At 39.6% G+C, this 24,898-nt stretch overlaps 1 protein-coding gene across 9 annotated transcripts in view; it reads right to left on the reverse strand.

Moving 5' to 3' along the window:
- Positions 1 to 3,678: 3,678 nt before the first annotated feature.
- The window catches only part of itprid2 (ITPR interacting domain containing 2), a 67,558-nt gene continuing 46,338 nt past the window's right edge, over positions 3,679 to 24,898 (reverse strand). For 7 of the 9 annotated variants that reach the window (XM_026913195.3, XM_026913193.3, XM_026913191.3 and 4 more), the window contains 14 exons: positions 23,661 to 23,762; positions 22,817 to 23,025; positions 19,013 to 19,674; positions 18,668 to 18,728; positions 17,217 to 17,305; positions 14,961 to 16,661; positions 14,436 to 14,510; positions 12,496 to 12,611; positions 10,858 to 11,002; positions 10,211 to 10,276; positions 9,567 to 9,839; positions 8,306 to 8,437; positions 6,932 to 7,052; positions 3,679 to 6,349 (listed from right to left, as the gene is read on the reverse strand). In XM_026913195.3, coding sequence (XP_026768996.3) covers positions 6,945 to 7,052; positions 8,306 to 8,437; positions 9,567 to 9,839; positions 10,211 to 10,276; positions 10,858 to 11,002; positions 12,496 to 12,611; positions 14,436 to 14,510; positions 14,961 to 16,661; positions 17,217 to 17,305; positions 18,668 to 18,728; positions 19,013 to 19,674; positions 22,817 to 23,025; positions 23,661 to 23,762 — 3,739 coding nt within the window. In that variant the 3' untranslated portion in view covers positions 3,679 to 6,349; positions 6,932 to 6,944. The remainder of the gene's footprint in view (positions 6,350 to 6,931; positions 7,053 to 8,305; positions 8,438 to 9,566; positions 9,840 to 10,210; positions 10,277 to 10,857; positions 11,003 to 12,495; positions 12,612 to 14,435; positions 14,511 to 14,960; positions 16,662 to 17,216; positions 17,306 to 18,667; positions 18,729 to 19,012; positions 19,675 to 22,816; positions 23,026 to 23,660; positions 23,763 to 24,898) is intronic. The other 2 variants (XM_026913199.3, XM_026913198.3) reach the window with 2 other exon arrangements.

A 24,898-nucleotide genomic window follows, 5' to 3' on the forward strand; every position in this document is an offset into this window, starting at 1 on the left:
ATTTTTGGGTCCCCCTCATATAGTGTTTTGGGCTCACACAGGCGAATCACAGCACAGTGACTCAACACTTCAGAATAAGGGAAAATGTTGAGCTGGCAACATTAAGACCAGACACTGATATCCACTATGGTCTAAAGTCAATATTTATTAAATAATTGTACTGTCAATAATAGGTTTAGCCGAGAAGTGGATGTGGGATTTGTCAAGGGCAGGATGAAGTCATGGAGTTTTATCCATATTGTCCAAAATTCATTACTGAAATGGCAGATTTTTAAAGAAATATCCACGCATGTAATTCATTCTACTGAGGCAGTTGTTAATTTGGTGAATGAAGGAACAAAAGTTTTACCCATAATACATTGCAAGCATATGTTAGTTTTAGGGCTGAGAGCTGGCTCTAAGTTGGCTCACAAATCTAACACATAAAAGATGTTATGAAAATGCTATTTATAACTTCTACAGGACCTCCGTTGAATTCTTGAATCTGATTGGTCAGAGTAATTGATTAATTTTTTTATAACCTCAGCTCTGACAGTAGTTCCACCCACAAGGCAAATCACAGGTTTATACTAATGCACTCATTCTAATTCATTATCATTTCTTTAGCAACAACTTAGACGAGGAGATGTTTATTTAATATTTACATAAGCGGTCTCCAGCGTCAGCACTTTGTAACAGTCTGCTTTATCATCATTAGCATTGTTATTATTATAGCATTATTAGCATTAGCACTTGTAAGCTACATGATAGACCATTTAGCTGCCTGAATGCCAAGTTATAACACTATAAATACATGAAATTCTGCTCATACTGATGTATGAGAAGAGTGCTTTCACTGTCCTGTTTTTCTTCGTAATAAAAATAGGTATCCACCTTCTTTCATTACGTAAAGCCGGCCATTCAAACAATTCAAAGCTTTGTGCAGACTGTATTTATATACCAGTCAAGACCCATCATCGCTAATTCTGCATCCAGCTTTATCCCCTTCACCAGTAATAAATTACTCCACTGTGGAAAAATTCTGGTTTTTCTGTGTTTGTTAAGATTTTTCAAAGCACAGAGTGATTTTATTTGCTTACAGGAATTATCTGGCTGCACTGGACGATTACTGATTTCAGACTAAGATAAGGGAGGAGTGAAAGCGCATTGGGTAGTGTCCATAAAATGACTGACAGGAGGCCTGTATAAACGCAACCAAGCACTCCATAATGCAGTTTCCCGAACGGGTTTCTCAGCCATGTAATACATCAGAGCTGAGGCTATGACTTAAACAACAATTTTTTTTTTTTTGAGTTCTACATATTTCTCAGGTTATTTGTATCAGTAAGAAATGAAAACAGCTTACCATTGCACCTTTAACTTCAGATTTTGCAATGTCCATCTATTTTGGATTCCATAACATTTTGGAGTGTTTTATTTTTATTTTTTATTTTTTGGAGTTTATATATGTGATAGAAGAAATCCAGGCCTTGAAACAGTAAGTAAACAGTAAGGCAGGGTTCAAGAATCGTTTCAGCCTCACAAATCAGATAATATGTATATAATAATAATATAATATTATAAATGACATTATAACTTTAGATTAATTATTTGTTATAATGACAAATGTTATATCTTGTGGGGATTAGTATTAACATGGGCTTGCTTTTCATGTGTACAGCTTCAAGGCTGAGGAATGGGAGAAACCCGTCTAGGGCAGGAGTTCTCCATCTTTTTAGGCAGGATTTTACAGCAGCCTTGAACATGGCTCATCCAGTCGGGTCACCATTGTCCAGGTACATCTAATAACCTGTGTGTAGGAATGTTGGACAAAACACACACACACACCCCACATAATCTCAGTCTAGAACACACTGTTACCAGGGGAAACGCAACTTTCTATCTAGCCACACACAAGAAACCTAACATAATGAGTATGTTGAAGGTAGAACATGACTCAATCTTGGAGTCAAGCAGCCCTGTCATCCTCCATCCATAAATGTATGAAAGCAAATATAGTGAGACTATTATGTATTTGTGCGTGCTGAATGAGGTAAGAGAGAATGTAGAAGGGTCTAAGTGACCACACCGAGGAGAGAAATCTGCTCACTCGTCATCCTCTCTCTGGTAAACAAGGTAATTTTCCTCAGCTAACCTTCATGTTATGACAGAAAAACACTCTTACACCACTGCACTACTCACATACAAAGTGTTGGTGATAACCACAGGCTAATCCAGAGTTATTTGGTTACACAAAAGCATGTTGTTTATAGTGAACACCGCTAGCCGCTGAAACAGCCCTTATTTTGGCCCATTTGTATCTCTCCGTGTCCGGAAGCCTCACACAAAAGCACATCTCAGAGCCACTCATTTATTTACCCACAATCCCACAAACAGGCCTCACAATGGCTGCTCGTGCTCGAGGAGCCACGTTTCCATGGAAATGGCTGGCTGGATTGGGTTTCAGTAGCGTCAAATTATTTTTAGATGTGTATCATTTTCCCTCCTGTGCATTAGATAGGAAGATAGAAAGGAGCTCTTGGATACCAAGCCATAATCAGATATACAGTACGCATAACAAATTTAATGCATTTAATTACACGACATTCCAAAAAAGGAATGCTTATATGTCGATGCAGTTGCCAATAATACAAAAGCATGTGGTAATCCTTTCAAAGTGCATCAATCTGATCCGTTATTTCAGCAAGTGTTTGAATTATAGCTGTCAGGATTAATTTCCCAATACTGCTCCCATGATATAACACAGGGTCCATGAAGCATAGCCTGGGATGAAGGTTTTTTTTTTTTTTATGACACCAATGGCAATCATGACCCATAATCATCAAAGTTATATTTATTATTGAGTTCTGGTAGTTATTAGCTTATGTGACTGATCAGATTAATTAAATGAAATTTAATCCAAACCTCAGTAACTCAAAAACAAGTAGGCCTTATATAATCCAGACAGACAGACTGAGGGGGTAGGTGAAATTAATTTTACTGTAAAGGAATCCCTGGATGCAAAAAAGAAGCCCCTGCATGGGCAGAAGTATCCCCAGATTCCCCCACTTGAGTCTGAGAATCCTCTGCTTGGGCATGATGAGTTTGAGTTTGGGCAGATGAAGCCTCTCTTGGGTGAACTTAATCCCCAGATTAGGCACACAAATCGCCCACTTGAGCATGAGATTTGTCCGCTTGGGTGTCAGAAGCTTGGGTTTGGGCAGATGAAGCCCCCTTGGGTGGATAATACCCTGGTTTGGCATCAAATACCCCTAGTTGGGCATGAGAATCCACCTTTTAGATATGAAAAGCTAGAACTTGGGTAGATGAACCCCCATGCTTGGGCAGGAGAAGTCCTGACTTGGGCATCAAATACCCCCAGCTGGGCATAAAATGTTTGAGAAACACTGTGTTAGAGTACATTAGAGTGTCTAAGATAAACATTTACCCAATCCTGCTCCTGGATTGTAAGGTTTTCTTGCATTAAATCGACGATTTAATTTTACATAAAAATAACTGTTCACAATTAAAATAGCAGAATGTCTGTACTTAAAAATAATTAACAACACAAAAACCTGGAAGTATGTTTATAATCATCTGAATCACTTCTGAGTTTCTGAACTGAGACTTTATTTTCAGAGCAGATTACAAAAACAAGGCCATGTGAGCTAAAACACAAAATGAACCACAAGGCATCTATATATTCAAAATAAATAAATCTTTATTAATGATTTGCTTTAGAGATAAATTCCTCATGCATCCCAAATGACAAGTTAGCATGTCCCTTAAAAAAACTGTAGTCACGTGAATCAGTTAGTATTACAATTCATTAGAACAAAGATCAGCTATGAAAATCACCTGCCTCGTCACATACACAAGGCTTGGAAGTCATCCGTCTAACACTTGAAAATAGTTACTTGCGAAAGGCACATAAGACATTCAGCACGGCACTTTTTTAAAAACTTCAAATGAGTTTTTTTTCCCCCAACAAACTAGTGGTTGCTGTGTTTAATTTAAAAAAAAAAGGCTTCAGTCATAAAAGACTGAAGCAATAGCAGGTTTAGTGCTTGTGCTCAGAAAGCTTAATCTCTACACGTAAAGCGTGTCATGGAATCCCAATATAAAACTTGGAAATTGTGTGTGTGTGTGTGTGTGTGTGTGTGTGTGTGTGGTTACACTTGTGTCCCCTTCCTCTTTTTAAAGTGGCAGGCCTATAAACAGCAGTTGTGACTGGTCAGTTCAAGTGAAACATATTGCACGGTTAGTACCTCACAGAGGCTGCATTAGAAGACTCACATATATGTACATAAACACACCATAATGCTTTCACCATCACCTACATCGTGTGATCATCAAGCCTGGCCACCTTTCACCCTAACGAAGAAAAAAAAAAAAAAAAAAAAAAAAAAAAAAAAAAAAAGAAGTACAGCTTAAAGTTTTTCAGGAAAATGGCAGCGTACCATATAAAACTCGTATGAAATGATTTGCAGCCTCTCTACTCAGAGAGTTTTTGTATAAAAAAAGTTTGGAATACTATGACGTTTGCACTCAGATGGAGGAAACAAGCAGATCCATTTATTGTCTGTTCAGGTGGACGATCCTGTAAAATTGATCCAGTGCAGCAATCCCCCATGTGTGTCCCTGTGGTAATAATGTCTGGTTGAGGTCTTCAGAAAGTGTTGTTGGAATGGTTTGGTTAAGCGTTGCCATGCAGTAGTGTCTGCAGGTCCAGTAGCTACAATGGGTGAAGATAAATGAATGGAATGATTGGATGATCTTGCGTTTTTCAGTTGGTAGTACAGTGTATTTGAGGAGTGGATGAATGTTCCTGCTGTAATCCATCAGATGGGGCAGTGATATCCAACTGCTGACCCTAAGATGAAGCCCCATCCTGGGCATTGCCTGCTTAAGTGGACAGAGCCTCAGTTTGGGTGGAATAATCCCCCAATTGGGCATAAAAATTCCCTACTTGGAAGTAAGAATTGTCATCTTGAGCAGATGAAGCCCTTGCTTGGGTGGATGAAGCTCCTGCCTGGGCAGAAGAATCACCACATTAAGTGCAAGAATCTCCCAACTGAGCATGAGAATCCTACTTGGGCAGGTGAAGTCCTGGCTTGGGTATTAAACACCCCCAATCGGGCAAAATAATCCCTCTCTTGGACGTAAGAAGCTTGGGCTTGGAAAGAACTTGGGCTTTGGCGGATGAAGCCTTCACTTCGGTGGATAAAGCCCTGGCTTGGGCATCAATAATCCCTCTCTTGGACGTAAGAAGCTTGGGCTTGGAAAGAACTTGGGCTTTGGCGGATGAAGCCTTCACTTCGGTGGATAAAGCCCTGGCTTGGGCATCAATGACCACCAGTGAGAATCCCTCTCTTGGGTGTGTGAAGCTTAGACTTGGACAGATGAAGCCCCACCCTGCCTAGGCTGAAGAATCCCTGGATTAAACTCAAGAATGTCACACTTGAGCATGAGAATCCTCTACTTGGGTTTGAGAAGCTTGGGCTTGGGCATCAAACACTCCCAGCTGGCATGAGACCCCTCCTGTTGGGTGTGAGAAGACTGGGTTTGGCGAGATGAAGCCCCACCTTGAGGAGTCCCCACTTTGTAGTCTGAGCTTGGGCAGCTGTAGCCCTGGCTTCGGGTGGGACAAGACCTGGGTTAGACGGATGAAGCCCCAGCTTAAACGGATGTGTCAACAAATGTGTGAAAAAAACTTTTCAATTTTAAATACCAAATAGTTGAGAAAGTGAAATTAATGACCACGATAAATGTTTCTAACATTAACTTTTGCAAAAATTTGTAGATGAATAAATTGTATATCTTGTATAAAATCTGTGCTGTGATCACATAATTATGCTTTATGCTAAATTAACATTAATATCAGCTTAGTTAGCTAGCTAGCTAATGTGCTAAAGTGAAGTGGAAAATACTAACATTTGCCTAACATTTGTAAGTGAGATTAAATGTAATGGAAGGTATGTTGCTTTTACATAACTGTTTAAAATTTACAAATACACTAATCAATCTTATAAAGTGTTATCTAGTAAATGCTAGCTTAGTTACAGAAAACTTTGCTTTTATTTTCAAAGAAACATTTACTATGGCCCAAGCAGGGGCTTTATCCGCCTAGCCTGGGGCTTCACAAGGTGGGTGTGAGGGGCTGCAGATAGATATTGCTGACATGTGGAGCAGATGATCATCTCTGGAGCAGTAGTATCAGGTTGAGGTGTTCAGAACATTGTAGTGGAGACGTTCACTGGGAAGGCAGTTGGATAGATGGTGTTTGTTTGAGCTGCAGTAGTGTGTGACAGACTCAAGAGGGCAGTGTTTCCTCAGAGTTTAGATCCACAGCACTCCTCCTCTTCAGCTGCTAGGTGAGAAATCGAAGAACATACACGTCACCCATTGTAATAAATGAATGTGCAGGTGATGAGAAGTAATCAGAGACAGACACAAAATCTGAAACAGTGTTCATCAGTTATTGGGTAATATTTCCATAACCAATGGTGTGAATGTTTTTCATTGACTTTTGTTTGCTTATCATTATTTTTGACTCTGAACACAGTAGTTAATTTCTTTACTGACATATGATAGTAATAAAAAAATAAAAAAATAAAGAATATTTTTATACTGATTTTATACATCAGCTGGGGTCAGGGAAGGCTTGGGGTGGGAAGGGTGGGAATGGGATGTGTAACGGACATTTGAAGTTTTGTAAAGTTGCAGCACAATGCTGGTTTTGTCAGAAAATAAGCGTGATAAAAAATAACTTAATTCTCAACTATCACTTGAAAAAGGAGTAAAGATGTAAGTGTATACACATGCTACAGCAGTGTTTTTATTTCACTAAGCAGATGATGTCTAACTTCACCTACTGGATTAATGTCCATCTATCTATCCATCTATGGAAGATCAGGGCCAGGTAGCTGCACTGTGCTCGGGTTAGACTCACCCAATCACCATTGTCATGGTGCTGGCTCTTGTGTCACTACAGGAGATCTCCGCGGCAACACAGCAGAGAGAAGCTCGTTGACGATCTCCTTTCTGATCTCTTCAGTGAGACTCTGCTTAATCTGAAAATACGGAAAAAAAAAATCTGTGACAATGCAGTAGATACACAAAAATAAACACTGCAAAAAGGATATGTAATATACACAAATTAGCCATAGAATGCAATTCTATTGTAACTGAATTAAAAGTATGAACTAAGCTGACTACTTGCACTGGGGTCCTGCTATGCTGTGGGGGTGCGTAATAGGGCATTTATTTATTTATGTTGGTGCCATGGCTTAAGTTCAAAGTTCTTCTCACTGATCACCTGTGTCCTATGATGAAACATTTCTATCCTGGTGGAAATGGTTTCTATCAATATGACTCCACCCCATCCACAGGGTATGAGGGATGACTGAATAGTTTGATGAGGATGAAAATTATTTAAATCACATACTATGGCCTTCGAACTCACCCACACAACCCCAACTGAAACTTAATGAGAGGTTTCGGAGCGATGTGTTAGACAGCGCTCTCCACCACCATCATCACCAAAACACCAACTCAGGAAATATCTTTTGGAAGAATGGTGTTCATTGCTCCAGTACAGTTCCACAGACATGTACAATCTGTGCCAATGGGCACTGAAGGTATTCTGGAAGCTTGTGTTGGCCCAACACCTTTCTAACACTAACCACTACGTTGGGTTTTCCTTTAATTTATCACTCGTCTGTATACGAGAAAGGGACTAGTAATAGATTAAACAATTTAAACTACTGTATTTAAAAATATATGATGTATGATGTGAAAGACAAAAACAGATACAGCAATGTGTTAAACACACACTATGTTGAACGTCTCACTTGTAATGATTTCACACAAACATATTTCACAACACCATTAAGTGACATAACGTCACATTCCTCTGAATTAGCCAGCACCCTGCGGCTACAAAACCGCTTTATTCCAGCTTCACCCAAACACTCGAGAAGGTTTTCATGAAGTGGGCCAAAGTCATAAATCAGCCTGAGTGACATTTCACCAGCTAACCAGTCAGAATGTTCCAGTGTCACCTCGGCTGTCACTAAAAGCACAAGAACACTGAACACGGTGCCAAGAACACAGTGAAACGAAAAACACTGACTACTGTGGACTTTGGTTCTCAAATGACATGAAAAACATCATTAATTTTTTTCCAGAAGGGTTTTTATACAAACAACTTTCAAGTTCATTCTTCAATGAACTGACTAGGTCCGTCACATGACTCCTCATCTGCAAAGCTGTGATTTGAAAGAAAAAAAGGCTAAGTGGAAGATTCACATGTTTCGGCAGTCACCTGTTGGATGAGCTGCTGCATATGATCATTTCCACAAGCTTCCTCTCCTCCTCCTCCACTTCTGTCTTCCTGATTTGAAGGCTCTTTAGTATCCTGGTCCAAGACGCTGTGTGCTGCGCTCTGAGTCTTGACCTGAACAAATACATTCAGACAGAATACTGAGAAACAAATGCATTTATTTATTTATACTTTAGTTTCCTATTTGATCAAACACCTTATCATGTCGAATTATCATGGACCCTTATCAAGACATCACATTATCACAGCCCTTTAGGTTGTTTCTCTATTGTCATATGCCCTTATTACCCTCACCTCCTACAGACACAAGCCTTTGTGACCCCTTACGTCATGTCATGTCATTGTAGCCCCTTATATTTATATAGAGACTTATTATCTTGGCCCCTAGATATCAAGACCCCTTACTATTACAAGTGCTCATCTTAATGATCCTTTACCACAACTGCATAAGTCCCTCATTATCATACCCCTTATATTTATGTCTTCTTAGCATCATAATATAATCATTACCCTCACATGTATATCACCTTATTGTCATGGCCCCAATAATCAAGGACCCTTATATTCATGGCCCCTTATGTGACCTCGTGACCCTTTGTCCAAGTAACCTCTCATCCCAGTGATCCTTTTCAATGCTCTTCTTAGTGCCCAGTTGTCCTTGTAACCCCTCACCCACATGAATTCTCATTCGAGTGACCCCTCATTTTTGCAACTCCTTGTCTTTATAACCTCTCATCCCTCATGACCTCACATCCTAGTAACCCATCGTGCTCATTAACCCTCATGTTAGTAACACCTCGCCCTTCTGACCTCTCATCCTAGTAACCCCTCTTCTTAGTAACCCCTCGCCCTAGAAACCCCTTGTGAATTCTCGTCCTCGTGACCTCCTATCCTAGTGACCCCTCGTCCTCGTTAACCCTCGCCTTAATGACCCCTCATCCTTGTCTTCATAACCTGTCACCCTTGTGACCACTCATCGTCATTAACCCTTGTCTTAATGACACTATATCCTTGTTAACCCTCGTCTGTGACAGCTTTTCCTTCTTTATCCTTGTTAACCCTTGTGATCCCCTTATCCTAGTGCCTGCTCGTGCTCATCAAACCTCGTGCTAGTGACCCGTAATCCTCAGAAACACTTGTCTTCAGTAAACTTTTGTCTTTGTGACCCCTCTGCTTCAACTGTGTAAAGCTGCACTAGCTGCTATAAAATAAAATTAGTATAAATAATTCCTTGACCCCTCACCTCAGGTAGACTAGGGCTCATGTTCTTCGTTGCTGTTCGCTCCTGGCCCTCTGCTCCTGATCTCGGAGGTATGGAGGGTGTTAGGCTGACTGTTGAGCGATACACTCCTCCTCTTTTCCTTAATACAGACGAGGTGAGATCACTGGGGTCATGGGATCGCACCGGACTTGCTGACCTCGACGAGCGAGCTGAGGTTGGTGAGTTGACTGCACCAGAGCCATCATAGCTCAGCTCTGACTGGAGATACATCTGCTCCCGCAAGAGATCAGTTACCTGTAATGTAATTAATATAATAATGAGGATCTTACTATTGACTATATTCTATATTTTTTAGTTTATGTATGTGCAGTATTTATCACCTTTTATGATTAAAATTGATGGGGAGTGTGTTTTCTGAGATTTAAATAAATAAAACTCATGATGCATATAATAATATGAACATGAGAATTTAGAAATTATAAGGAATAATACAAATAAAACAAATCATATTTTTTACTAAAATAAAGCTTTTAACTGAAAAGTCAAGTCAATGGAAGGTCCTCACAAAGACCACTCTCTCTCTCTCTCTCTGTGTGTGTGTGTATGTGTGTGTGTGTGTGTGTGTGTGTGTGTGTGTGTGTGTGTGTGTGTGTGCATCCCCTCACCGGCTCTGTAGCTCTGAGTGCAGAGGAGCTAGATAGACTGTCCATGCTCTGGCCCCTGGACATGTCCTGAAGATGTAAATACAAACCATACATATTGAAAAAAATGAATGAACTAAGCACTTTTAATTTTCACATTTTTATTTGTAGTCCAGGTTGAGTATCAGACATTTTTCTGGCTGTCCCTAAACTGAATTTTCAAAAAATGGGGGAAAAAAACCCTGCATTTTTTAAAAAGATTTTTTAAAAACTGTCTTTTAATTAGGTCCTAAATGATTAAGGGCAGAAAAAATAAAAATAAAAAATCATACTATACATTTAGGAGCATAATAAATTCTTTGAGTGTAGTAACAAGACCAAAAGAGCTCATATTGTACCTTATTTTTCAGTGACACTGTCATAACATGCAGTATATATTTTGAGTTTATAATTAGGAGACTGTGATTCCAGTCTGAAATAAATTTTTTTCTGGTGATTTCAAATGATAATAATGTAAGAAATTTCAACACAACTATGGAGTTCCAAAAGTGGCTGAATAATTGTGTTATCATTCATGAAGGTCATTTTTGTTATTATTTTGCAGCCCACTTGTCTCATGCCTTTGCTATCCATACACAGATTACAGTGTTAATGAAGTTGCGTGTACTGACCAGCGGATGGCGATAGAGGCGGCTGCTGCGAGCCAAGTGAAGATGATCATCCAGAGTGAGGAGTCGATCCTCCAGCTGCAGCTCCAACTCCTGGAGCTCCTGACGAACAGCGACACGAAGCCTCTGAAGCTGCTCCGCCTCTCGCCTAACACACACACACACACACACACTCGGGAACATTACAAAACAAATAATAATGATAGTAATAATAATAATAATAATAATAATAATAATAATAATAATAGTAATGAACATAAAAACATGTATACATTCACTTATGCTCCATATTATTTTTTTAATTTTCTATTTTATTTTTCCTTTATATATTGTTTGATAACATTGCTTGATGTCCACAATGTTCATATTAATTCCATATTATTATTTTTTTTATTTTGTATTATTTACCATTATTTTGCCTAATTTTCTCTTCTTGTTAGATATTACTTTGCTATAACATACAGTACATATAACAGATATAACAGGATATATAACAGGATACACAGCCTGCTTCTCAAGAAATAATAAAAGCTGGATAGTTAAACAAAACTGTTTCATGAGAAATGTCATTCTTCAGCTATGAAAGCAGTTTGAGCCAGATTACAACAGCTTCAACATGAAGCTTTCACAATCTTAAAAATGTTTCACCTCCTCCCTCTCCAGAAGCACTGAAGCGTTTCTGGAAATGTCTCATACTACTCTACAGATTTTCCAATCACAAGATTTAACACTGAAGTACGCTGCAGTTGCTCGCAGTGCTCGTCGAGATATTTAAAGAACTGGACAGTATGAAGAGACGTCAAAGACAAGACATGGTTATATTACAGAAAAATGATTAATATGCAAATATATTGCATGATACAATGCCTCTATTACTTCTCTGTTATTTCATTAACATGTTCATCCTACACTATTAAGCAGAAATAAAATGGTAAACTGAGTAACGTGCAGTTAACTGTTGCCTTTTAAATCGATGCAACGATCCATAATATTGGATTGTTACATCTCTAGCATTTGTCTGTGCCTGTTTGTGTACGCAGACATGTGTTTCTATATGTACGTGTGAGTGTGTGTGCGCACGTGACTGTGTATGTCTGTCGTGCGCATGTACTTTTTGTGCTTGTATGCATATGTGAGTTTGTGCATTTGTCTGTGTATGTGTGTTTGTGTGCATGTGTGTGTACAAATGTGATTAACACTCTGTATTACAGCTCTAATAAACTGTCACAGATTAATTCCAGTAGCAGCTTTTTACGAATATTCCTTTTTTCGTCTTTGACCCATAAGCACTGCAAATTTCTCTTCTTCTACCAAATGGTGATAAAGGAACAAATACAGTATTTAGAGAATGAAAAACCATATGGCCTTCAGCTCCACTTATATTTATAACAATTTTCGTTAAAGTACTGAGCTAGCACCAGATTCCTTCTGTTAATAGAAGATACACTGAGCAACTGGTCTGATGTAAGGACCTGTAATATCCGTTAAAGCTTCTAAACTAATTATAGAACTAGGAAATGTGACATGTTGCTCACTTTTCCCAAATGTATTTAATCAGACGAGACGTGTCTGGAGTGTGATGCTTCTATAGACCTGAATCAGCAAATGGTACAGTGACTCGCTGCTGTGGCATTTCCTCACCTCTCATCAGGAGTGAGGAGCTGATAAACCATGGACTGCTGCCTCATCAGCGCCAGCTCAAGGTCCATCATCTGAGTCCGGAAAACATTCAGGTTCCTCCGCCGCCTCTGCAGCTCCTAAGGCAAGAAAGAGGGGACAAACACAATGAGAGAGGTTATACACAAATGACTAACAACATTGCTGAGAAATATGTCCACTTTCAAGAAAAGTAAATAACAAAAACAGTGTGTCTGCATGTATAACAGAGTTAAATGCAGTGTCTTTTAAAACTTAATATACAATATAAACACATTCTTCAAACAGTCATAATTCTGACTAAAGAGTCTGAGCTTTTATGTCACTGGTGGACAGGTTTTACCCAGCGAAAGTATTTGGTTGAATTTACATTTTTCCATGTGTCAACATGCATGCTAAATAAACAGCTGCGTACCTACATTAGCCTACATCCACCACACGTCGCTGCCTATACAACCATGGCAAATACATTCAAAACAGACGTAACTGAATAAGGGGTAAAAATATGCAAGTGGTTTAAAATGCTGTCAAAGCAAATCAGTGCCATTTAAAATGTATCAAGGCCATTAATTTGTAATTTGTTTTAAATACATTTCTAATTTCAGATGTCTGTAAGACTAAATTTAAGATCAATTTAAGACTCTCTAATCAGATAAATAAATGATATTCTTCAAATACTGCAAATTAGTTACAGAACAAAAACACATCATACAACTGAATAGAAATTAACAAAATAAAACAAACAATACAACAAAAGAGAATAAATAGAATAGAACATAAAAGTATAGAGCAAAATAGAATAGAAAAGAAAGGATAGGACAGCATAGGACAAAAGAAAATGGGATGCAATATAACCAAACAGGAGAGAAAAAAATAAAAAAAAGAACACAACAAAATAGGGTAGAATAGAATAGCATATAAAATAATAGACCAAAACACAATAAAATAGAACAGAAGAGAACAGAATAGAAATTAATGTATTAGATAATTAGCATGTTATTATAAACTCCAGTCACACAGTGTGGGATACTGAACCTGTCCTTGATAATGTTGTTAATTGCATTGCTGCAGTAACTGATACTGGATCTGTCACAGACCTCAAGCATGAATTCCACTTGCAGCTCAGTGAATCAACACTGTTGTTAATTGAAGACTAGACTTTATCACGTTTTCATCTATTTATACTTAACACAATGGGACAAAATATCGTTTCTCAAGGATTGTGCAACACACATGGTACAATACTGGAACACGGTATGCAGCACTACATACATGCAAAAAGCAAGAACAGTGCTGGGCAAGAATGCAAAAATTTATAAAATATGATATTTTAAAGACAACCAGTCTGCTAACAAACTGCCAGCAAAACAGTAGTATAACATAGCATAGAAGACATGAAAAATAAATTACTTCTTTTCACAAAATTAAAACAAATAATTTACTTAAAAGGAGATGAAAAATACTGAAAATTTCTATACAAATGCTAACGTTTTACAAATTTGCTTCCAGAGTTTGTGATTGGCAATACCAAAACAAAACAAAACAAAAAAAATCCCATTCTAAAAACATTCATAATTCTAAAAAGTTCTTAAAAGATATTTAAATACCGCAGAAAAGTGTATTGTAACAATTTATTATGATACTTATGTAGCCAGATCATCATTATATCGCCCGACCCTATCTAAGACCGTATCAGTACACAGTACCTGCAGAGGAGGAAATAGGATGCATAATATGCAAATTCTACAGAACACTAACAATATCAGATTGTAAAATGTAATTAACACCATGTGAATTTAGTAGCACAAAATGTGGCAGATTCCAGATCAGTTACTATAGCAACACAATTAGCAAACTACTGAAGACAGGTTTGCCTACATAAACCAAACATTAATGGAATTAAACCAATTAAAGATCATCAATACCTCATAGAGTGGTTGGACAGCTTGGTGTGGACTGTGTACCCCTGCGGGTGTGCCATCACGTTGCTCGGAAGCACTCTGCCAAACAACCATTTAAAAAAAAAAGAAGAAGAAGAAGAAAATGAGATTAGCTAGATGTCACGCACACATGAAACAGGGCTGAACACCACACAAAGATATGCTTTGAGTCAGAGTCAGCCTTGTTGTTTGCTTTTAGGGAGAGACAACCAGGAAACCAGAAACTTCCTTACTTGGGCCTGCTGGAGAAATAACACCGCTAATCAAGGTCTGCTAATCTAAAGTCAATAGTGCTCCATGTAACAAGCTGCAGAATTGATATATATGTTATTAGCTGTTGAGGAGGTTAAGAATATACCTTGGGAAAAGAGTTAATCTAAAAATTAGCCAACAGTACATGAAGGTTGGTTGAGTTAGGTAAACAAACAAAAATTTTGTTTAATAGTTCCGCTTTTAGTTTCACGAGGCACTTGCCTTGTTAGCCTTTTCCTTATCTGTAAAAATTCTCACCTGGCCAAAACTCTGGACGGTGCCTCTAATTTCATGCAGGACTCGACGCAGCTGCATTTCCGTACTGCCCAAAGTTGGGGGAGGAGTTGGGGTGTCAGATGGGAATGAGGCAGACATTGGGGAGAATGGGGCAGGTGGAGTGTGTAATGGGGAATTACACTGATGTCCATAGGGCATAGTGGGGTGATAAGGTGTGTTACCATAGGCCAGGCTACAGGGGGCACTACAAGCATGGGTAAGAGGCACTTGAGGGTTGTGGGGACCTGCCTGCAGGTGCAGATTGAATGTGGAACCGTAAGGGTTAGTTAGAAGAGGAGACTGGAAGGGTGTTAAAGGATTGTAAGGCATGCTTTGTGGGTGGGTATAAGCCATATTTTGTTGGGGGAAAGATGAACCATGAGGTGCTGTGTATACAGGGTGAGGAAATGGTGAGTTCTGTGGCTGAGGATACTGGGAATACAAGCCACTCTGTGTGTAAGGGCAGGGGCTGTTGATAGGGGTATAACTGCGACTAGGGGGATTAACAGGTTTCTGGTAAAGGGAGCCAACTGGTCCTCGGAATTGAGGAAGCTCTTGCTGGATGTGACGTGGAATCGCAGGATGTGGTATCCCTGTGTACTGGGTCAGATCAGGAACACTGTTGGTGCTCCAAACAGGAGCTTCTGCCATACGCCGCAAAGGCCAATCAGCAGGGATGCTGTAGAGTGAGCTAGTCGACCGAGTTAAATGCTGAGGCACATTCATGGGGTACGGAGGCACTCCTGTGCTGTCTAGCTCTGTCTCTGTATTTAAGCTGAGTGAGTCTCCATCAGCAAGATTGGACTGGTATCTGGACTGAGATTTGTTGTTTTTTTCCTCTACAATGGATGTGTCCTCCTCTGGTCCCTCCTCATAGCGATAGCTATAGCATGGTGGAGTGCACTGTTGGACTGAGCCCTGACCCAGTTGGATGTGCACAGATGACACCACCCGAGTTGGGCTCAGCAGCGAGGTTGGGAGGGAGCTGGACCTTTGAAGTGGGTTCCTCACCTGCTCATCTAGATTCCTCAGTAGGTCACTTGACCGAATCCAAACCCGTCTCCTCTGCTCCTCGCATGAGTTTGTCCTCTGCTGGGCCCGAAGCAGGGCACCATGGACCCTATCTGAGGTGCTAAGGTTCTCGTTTTCAAGAACAACATCTGAACTTTGACCTGGGGTTGGTACATTTTCTAACACTGGTTCTAATGGAGTGGAAGAGCTTGATGCTGATAAATTTGTCTCTGTTGAGCTGTCAGCCTCCATGATCAAATCTTGTTCACCTGTCTCTGCACTTGCATTAGGTACGTTTGGTACTGAAGCCAGATCCATAGATGACTGTGGATCTGCTGACTCTACAGTGGAGAGTGATTCTGTGCTCGAGCTTGTCTCAATTACAGAACCAGTAAGTCTATGATGAATTTCTGTCTCAGACCCAGCAGTCTCCAAAGTCTCTGGTTTTGTCTTGTCCATGATGCAATGTGTTGGCAACTGTTGGCTCACATGTTCAGGGACTTCCTCAGCTCTGACACGGCCAAAGAGCCCCATACTGGTCTGCATGAGTAGCTCCTCGTCCACTAATAGCCTTTCAAAGGCTGGGTGTTCCAGAGACACAGGTGTTCCAGATCCAACTGTGTGAGACGTCACGGTTGTTTCGCTGTCACAGCTGTCCGAGCTTTCCTGGACCTGATGCAGAAGTTTAATGCTTTAGTAATCTTAATGTTTTATTACAATATGCTCAAGGTACAGTGCTTATGATGTATAAAAACACCTACACAAAATGTGATCTGTCAAGCATAAATTATGTGTTCAGCTACCCAGCAGAGCAGGTATCAGTCTTAATTTTGTTTGCTGCATGGATTTAAGACAATAAGATGGCTTATACAAACCTTTTAATAATAATAATAATAATAATAATAATAATAATAATAATAATAAGTTATTTTGTACTATTACCAGACTGGTTTGTGGTGCAGCATCTCCTAATTCTTCACTATAATACTATTTTCACTGTTTCATTAACATTTACATAACTGTTTTGATAAAAAAAAAAAACTAAAATTAATTGCATATCATATCTTATGTGTGAAAAAATTGCCAGTAACTTTTAATTTCAATTATCAGCAGGAAATTAGATTTGAGTTGTAGTGAGCAGGACCGGACTACAATTTGCTGTAATGGGGTTGGAAAACACTGGACTATGGCCTGCATAGCTCTCTAAACTGCCTGATGAACACACACCTTCAGAAAGTTAGCTGAGCCTTCTGTAGAGGGATCCTCTGCAAAGCCGCTGCTGTCTGACTGTTGACTAGCTGTCCTCAGTAAAGGCTCTGGAAATAAAATCCACAAGTGGAAGACAGGGAAAGAGTGTCAGATCTGAGTTTGCAAACAAATTTGTTGTACATGCATTACATGTACAAGCCCAAATGGAGGCCAGTGGGTTTTGGGGTTGTAGTTCTAGATCTAAGGACTTGAGAGACTATGGAAGAATGGACCATAACCATGCTTACAATAATAGCAACTTCATAATCAATTCAGTGTACAGCAAAAATGTGCTTGGATTAACATTAATGTGAGATTGCAATTGCTTGGTTGCAATAAAATTACAGAAAAGGTTCACTGATCAAGGGTTTTTGAATTTGTCAAAGATAACGACATAAAATTTGCACCATGATGAACTTCAGTTGAAAGTCAAAATAATAAGTTATTTTCATTTTGTGAAAAAAATGAAACACCACAAAATTGCTATTTACAAACACAAACTGCCACAGAGTACCACTAGATCCTGTTGGTGCTGGTCTCAGGCAGGTACTGGACAGGCAGTTGACAGGAAAAGTAGTTCCAATTTTCTAGTGCCATAATTTACAGTATGTTTTGCAGCAGGAAAAAGGCAGTAAGTCTTATCTGAAATCTACCACAAGAGGACAGGCAGGATCCACTGCTGGAGTACAATCCCAGCTCTTATGAATCTGTTCAGTTTGCTTTTAGGGATGGGTATTAAACTATGTGGGGATTATTATAATGATCTCTCTCGGTGAAAAAGATGTCTGTTTTAGGAAGAGTTCCCACTGATTTGATTGAGGCCTGCTGTATTTTAGGAGCAATGCTCTTAGCCTCAAGGTTGGACTAATTCAAATCATCACCAACAGAATCTGTCTTTACAAAAGAGTGTTTTGTAATCCAAAGGCTAATGTAAAACTTGTGTTTCAACTGCATACTATTTGTTATTCAGATGGCTGAATTAAACCTTTAATTCACAATGATTACTGAAACCAGATGTTCCAAGTTCTGCTTCTTCAGTAGCCTTTCCTAAAGTCATTTTTTTCAGGATTCCAATGTAAAAGGGGCAGAGCTGAGGAGGCGGGGTTAAAACAACAACAAAAAATAATAATTGCAGCTACAAACCATTAAATCTCTCCACATTGATACTCTGTCAAATGGGAAACAAAATCCATAAAGTGAGACCTAGACTATGAAAGGAATGATGGTTTGTAAATGTCACATGAGAACAGTACATAAGAAATCTGCATTATGGATTATGTGAGTTATAAAATTTTGGTGCTGCATTCAGTTACTTAACACAGAAAATATAATATATAATATGTGCAGTGCTAGGGGACTAAGAGAGCAGAACTGGCTAAGACAACAAAAATAACCCTTATAAGGTTGAAAATATGGACAGCAAGACTCACCACTGCCCTCTCTGGAATAACAGTGAGTCCCAGAAACTGCCTCATCCTCGTTACTCTGTAACTGAGGTAAAAGACTGTTACCAAAATATACGCTGCTAAGATCAACACATGCATGCATAATTAAGCAAGAAAGGACATAAAAGAATTAACAATAATTTTGTGCAACTGAGCCAACAAAAGCCACCACTACTCTATCCTGACCTTTGAAGCAATGTGGTTCCTGCACACTCATTATTTGTAGCTTTCAAAGGTCACAACATTAAATTACAGTTCAAAAAGAAAAACAAAATAACAAAAGCAGGCAAGGGAGGGTTCATATTGTAAAGTTCTGAAAGTAAACTTTACCTCTTCCATCTCAAAGGAGTCTCGTGGCTGGGTGAGGAGATGTGCCATGTGAGGATTGGGCAGGAAGGAGCAGGGCTCTTTATCTGGAGTGGAAGAGGAGGAGACCATCTTCTGCTTTTCTGGGATTGGACTCGATTCAGATTCAGCAATTTCTTTGTTGCTCTGCTCCTTCACCACGATTGGTATGTCTGAAACATCCGGAATCACCTCAGGTTTTTCAGCAACACTTGGAGACAATCGTTCACCATTAACAAGTTTGGAGTTTTCTGCCTCTGACTCACAAACATCAACACCAGACTGATTAGACTCCTCAGTTACTGTCGCCAGAGATGAGTCTTTCCTCCTGAAAATCTTCTGCTTGAGCTCAGCATCTGAGTGAGGCTCACAAACCCCATTCTTCGCTCCCTCAGGGTCAGAGTTCGTAGTTTTTGTGGGCTGTGTTGACATCATCTCCGCCAAGGCCAAGAGGTTTGGCCGGGTGATGTTCTTCTTCAGGATCTTGACTGCATTAAGAGTGGAGCTATTCCTTCGTAGTGGGGCAGGCTCTTTAGGCTCTGCCTCCTTGTGGCAGATCTTCTGAAGTGGACGACCCGAGACCTGGGAGTAGATCTCTGAGAAGACATTGGCGACAGTGGCCAAAACCTCAGTTTGGCGAAAACGGCCTATGAAGAAGGAAGCAGGCATTAAGCTTTGAGCATTTCCAACAGCATTTGAATTAATGATATTTGCAAATCAGCTGCAAATGCGCCAGTGTGGGACTCATTTGCTGCTGAATTTGCAGAAATTCCAGCAACAAACAAATGCAAGCATATGCACACATTCAATCAACCAAACATTTAAGCTAAAATGATCAAACACACATTTTATAGGACTTGTACATGTTTTCAGGAGATACCGAATAAATGACCCAAGCTGTCAGTAAATGAACAAGCAAGCAGCTATCTCTGCCTGTACAGCCATTTTCCTGTGTAAAGACTCTATGACTAAGCGTTCAGGCATGACTCAAAGGAAAACCAGCCAAGACAGAGCAGAACTGAGAGAACTACTGGCTTCCTGATCAGCATAAATGACACACACGATCACTCCTTCTCCACCCCCTGTGTATTCTGAGAGACAATGTTATGTAAGAAAAGACAACAAGACATTATGGGAAAACTGAAGCTCATTTCTGCCACAGCTTTTCATTTTATTCTGTAACGTCAAAAGAATTGCAGGCTTAACTCAGCAAGCTTAACTTGCTTCTAGACAGCATAACTTCTGTGCAACCCGAACACTGTGTTCGATTGAATTTTAAGGGATTTCTTTCTGCACCTTTTGCAGCAAGATTTAGCACTTTCAATAAACTCATGCAGTTAAGCTTGCACTCCCACAACAGTACATTGTGCAAACGCTATCAACCGAACGAGACCCAATTCCAACCCTCCGTAATGATAACAAATGAAAAGTCTTGCTCTTGTCTAGATCTTTCCTGATCCCATCTGCTTGCTTTCTACTGCTCCAAGCCAGAGGTATGCAAACTTGAGCCAGCAAGCAGGCTGGCATTGCGGTGGCAAATGGGTAAAGAAGCAACCTGAACAGCTCTCAGAAATGACTCATAAAGGGCCGATATGTCTGCTAACCACTTTTTCTCTTTTGAAACTCTCTTAAAAGACAATGATGCCATTATGTGCTGTTTTCAGTCATTAGAGTTGGCTTTGCATCACTGGGTTTTCATGCTTCCTATGTATTCACCAGCAATGCAAATATAGAACTCTTTCACCCACTTACAAATAACATGTAAATAAAAATCTGCACAAACGTTTATCATTGTTGTTCAAATTAACTATGGCATTACTTTCTACCAAGAGTGGACAGACAATGAGACCTGGATCAATGATCAATTATGGCTAGAGATGTGGACAAAATTTCCAATCACAACCTTGATGTCTCCATATTAAAAGTAATTCCTCAGGCTCTGTAAGAGCAACAGCAAATCTTTGACATATTAGTATCACTGGCTGTGAAAGAAGCCTTAAATCTCTCGTCCAAAAGCTGTAATCACATCTGCCAAAGAAAGCTGCAAAGGATCTTCAAGCACCATGCAAGAACTCAAGCCAATGTACAGTTGGAGTCTTGACAAACAGTTCCCATAAACTAAACTGATGCTCCTAACAAGCTGGCCAGGATAGGGTCTCTGAAGACCACACTTCTAAGATTACCTTTAGTTGGCTGTACCAGTCAGATTGATGTCTCTGAGCTGGCTGTACCATTGAGATTGATGTTTTACCCAGTTTTTCCTTTTAATTTATTCTTGCCAATTCCCACCCCATTATATATGCCTCCCTCACGTCATGCTGGAACAGATTTGGGCCTCTTAGTTCCAGTAAAGGAGAACTGTTAATGCTACAGCATACAAAGACACACTAGAGAATTGTGTGCATTAAACTTTGTGGCAACAGTTTGGGGAAGAACCACATATGGAGGCCATGGTCAGGAGTTCACATACATTTGGCCATATGGTGTACTTTTTCCAAGACGAACGAAGCCACTGAATCTTTTTTGACCTGCCACTTGGGCAATATCAAAGAGCAACTGAACACGTTTAGAGGTCAACTATAACAGGACTACACTGTTTAGATGCTATACTTGGCTAGCTTTACACTAGAAGATAAGACCATCCCTCCCAATCAAGGAACTGGGCCAATTACTCTCACTTAGACTTATAGCCATGCCATTACTATTGCATGGTTCAGATTCAAACCTGTGACTTACCAATGATAAGGTGAAGCCCAACACAGCTGCATCATTGGGAAGTTCCTAGCTTGCATTTCTTTCCAGACAACAGTCTTGCTACTGCTTCAGAAAAAAGGCTTTGAAACAACTTTAACCCCCCAATATGCATAGACCTTCCTATGGTATTTCTACAGAGAGCCAGAGGACAGTACATGTTAGACTGTATCTTCCACCAATGTGACCCAAGCCAAATGCACCACATCCAGGTCCATCTTCCACCTACATTTAACACTTAATGCTTCGGTTAGCCCTGGACAAAATGACATTGAGATGTTCCAAACCTTACACAATGTACAGCACCCAAACAGTACCTGCACAGTGGTAGTCTTAAGGTGGTCGGTTTCCATTGGTGGATGGGTTAGAGGGATGCTGATACATTTTACATAGCAAAAGTTGGGCTACAGTCCTTAACTGTACACCTAGAGAGTGACCAATATGGTAGGAATGTTCCTGATCTATATATGTCTCTTATGGTTATCTGTTTTATTACTGTAATAAAATACTGTAATCATCATGTAGATATGTACAGTGTGTATGTTCTTGACCTGTTTGCATACCTGAACACTGTGCTTGCTATCTCTTAAAGTTAATAAAATACAGAGAGCATTGGGGAGAAAGAGAGAGTACCCAAGTACTGGATTTTCAAAAGAAGGAAATAAAAAAGCATTAATGCATCATACTTTCTCTTCCTATTAATGAGAAATTGATGATAATGATAACAAGGTCATCAAATAAACAGCATGAAACTTCTTGATTAACTTGTTATGTCAGAAAAGCATTTTCTCAAAATTTACAAGCATACTGCTGTTTATGAAACCCAAATAACTAAGAAGAAATCTTCCATTTGTTTAGGTTAAAAAAACACCTACCAGATGAAGAACAGGTGTAAAAAGTGAGGTGAACCATGGGGCAAAGCAGGTGTAACTACCTAGCATGTTAAACAGGAAGCTCTCTTGCCTTCTCACCATCCAGGAACATGTTCATCACAGATCTCTGAGCTAGTATGAAGCAGAGAACAAACAAGTCTCTTACTGGTGAGGGCATAGTTGGGATTTTCCAGCTCCATGCGCTGCATCTGTGCTCCCAGATAAACCTTGATATCAATGCCCTTGGCATTGGACGATGTGTTGAAGAACCGTGAGGGGATTTTAGAGGCGATGTCAGGCTCTTCACGGCCGAAACCCAGATTGTAGAGGATCTCCTCTGGGTCCTCTTCATACAAGTCCAACAGCTCTGAGACACTGGTGGATATTAAAGGTTACAATGTTATAAAGTTAAGACCATTTAATTATGATCACAAATCTTGCAGTAAATCATTTGCCCTATTGCTGGGAGTTCAAATCCTGACTACGCCATAGCCATAGCCAAGAGAATATCTAGCCCTGTTCTCTGGGTGGAGGATCCAATTGTGGTCAGCTGTAAGCCCAGGTAAACACAAGAGGGTAGTTAGAGTCTCCTCCAGGTGTGTTTAGTTGTCCTATCATCAGTAGTTTGAAAATATGTGGCACATATGTTTCAGATATTGAAAAAAGAATGACAGCATTGTGCAATAAGGAAAAACTAGTTAGTGGGTGGAAATTGACAATGACTGAAATTGGGAGAAAATGAAGCAAAAAGGGAACAAAAAATGTTACAATTAGATACTGAGTTTGCCCAACTCAATACGAACTCTTGGTCCATCATGATTTTAACAGTCACATTTGATTGCATACATATCTATTTGCTTAGAGCTTATAACCTGCGAAAAAAAAGTATAGTGTGACATTCCACTAGACAGACCAAAAACAATGGAAAAAAGAACAAAGTCCAAGTGGCAAGTAGATAATAAGAGCAGGAATAAGTGGAGTTCATTGTGGAGTGTTTAGTATGTCAGTACCTGGACACGGTGCCGCTGCTCTTTCCCGAGCCGGTGGAGTTCATACTCCGACCCTTCTGTCTGAACTGACTCCTCTTCTCCATTGCTTGCATTTCATAATTACTGAGAGACAGAGAGAGAAAAACAGAGAGACAGAGAGAGAGAGAGAGAGAGAGATGAAAAAGAGAACAGACAAACACTCTTGTGCAGTGACAATTTGCTGATTTGTGGCTTGTTACTGGGTAGCGACTGACCGCTACTGTTGTCACTAGTGAGCGTGGCCTCTCTAGATTCTTTTTTTAAGAAACCGTGACATTAAGTGATAACACACTTGTCTTCCATATTGTGACATTTCCAAATGCAACAGGCTGTGCTTCCTCCTGATAATATTTGGAATCCCGGAAGGTGGGGGAGGGGGGCGAGATGATCAGCGGTGGCCAAAAATTAACTGCATTTTGAAAATTACAGAGTAGTAGCCAAAATGAAGTCAACTATAATTAATACACATTAATTATTACTTTTGTTGATATGTATTTTAATGTTGGAATAAACCTGATAAGATGATGGGTATCGAGTTCCATTTATGCACGTCTAAAATTATTAAATGGAAAATAAATGCAGACAGGAAATTGTGAGAATAGAGAAGTTGGTGGATGTTAGAAATCCCACCCCTTAGGATTGGTCCAAGGATTGTAGCCAGTCCTTTAGATTTGTTGCTTTACTGTATCATAACTAATTTGCTTAAAACGGAGAAATCGTAGGCAGAATTGTGGCTTTATTTTGCGAACTTAAGCCGAGTTTAGACCGTGCTCTTGTAGCAGTCTTTTAAGATTAATACTTGTCATACTGTACAAGATGATCATAATAAAACTTAGATGACTTCTATGTCAGATTATCTGATGAAGATCCTCTGACGATAGACCTGTGATTAAAGAAAGTTTGACGTAATGCTTACGTCATAATGTGGCATAAAAAGAAACATTCTTCAAAGTGAGCTTGAGGTAATAAGAATATTTTTCTGCCCATAAGCATGTTTCATTTTCACTACTGTATTCGTAGCTCTCCTGTGAGTTTTGCACGATCCTATGCTGTCCTTCTATTGGAGGATTTTGGCAGAGCTAACACTTCAAAAATTAAACTCATACAGTCTAAGAAAAGGAAAGAACCCCTGTTCCTTTGACACTTGCTAACATGAACACTGGGTTAGATGAACAGGTGACAGTCATGACTTAAGGGGAAAAAAATGGGGTCACTGGTAA

Source organism: Pangasianodon hypophthalmus, chromosome 5, assembly GCF_027358585.1.
Source record: "Pangasianodon hypophthalmus isolate fPanHyp1 chromosome 5, fPanHyp1.pri, whole genome shotgun sequence".
NCBI classification, from domain to species: Eukaryota; Metazoa; Chordata; class Actinopteri; order Siluriformes; family Pangasiidae; genus Pangasianodon; species Pangasianodon hypophthalmus.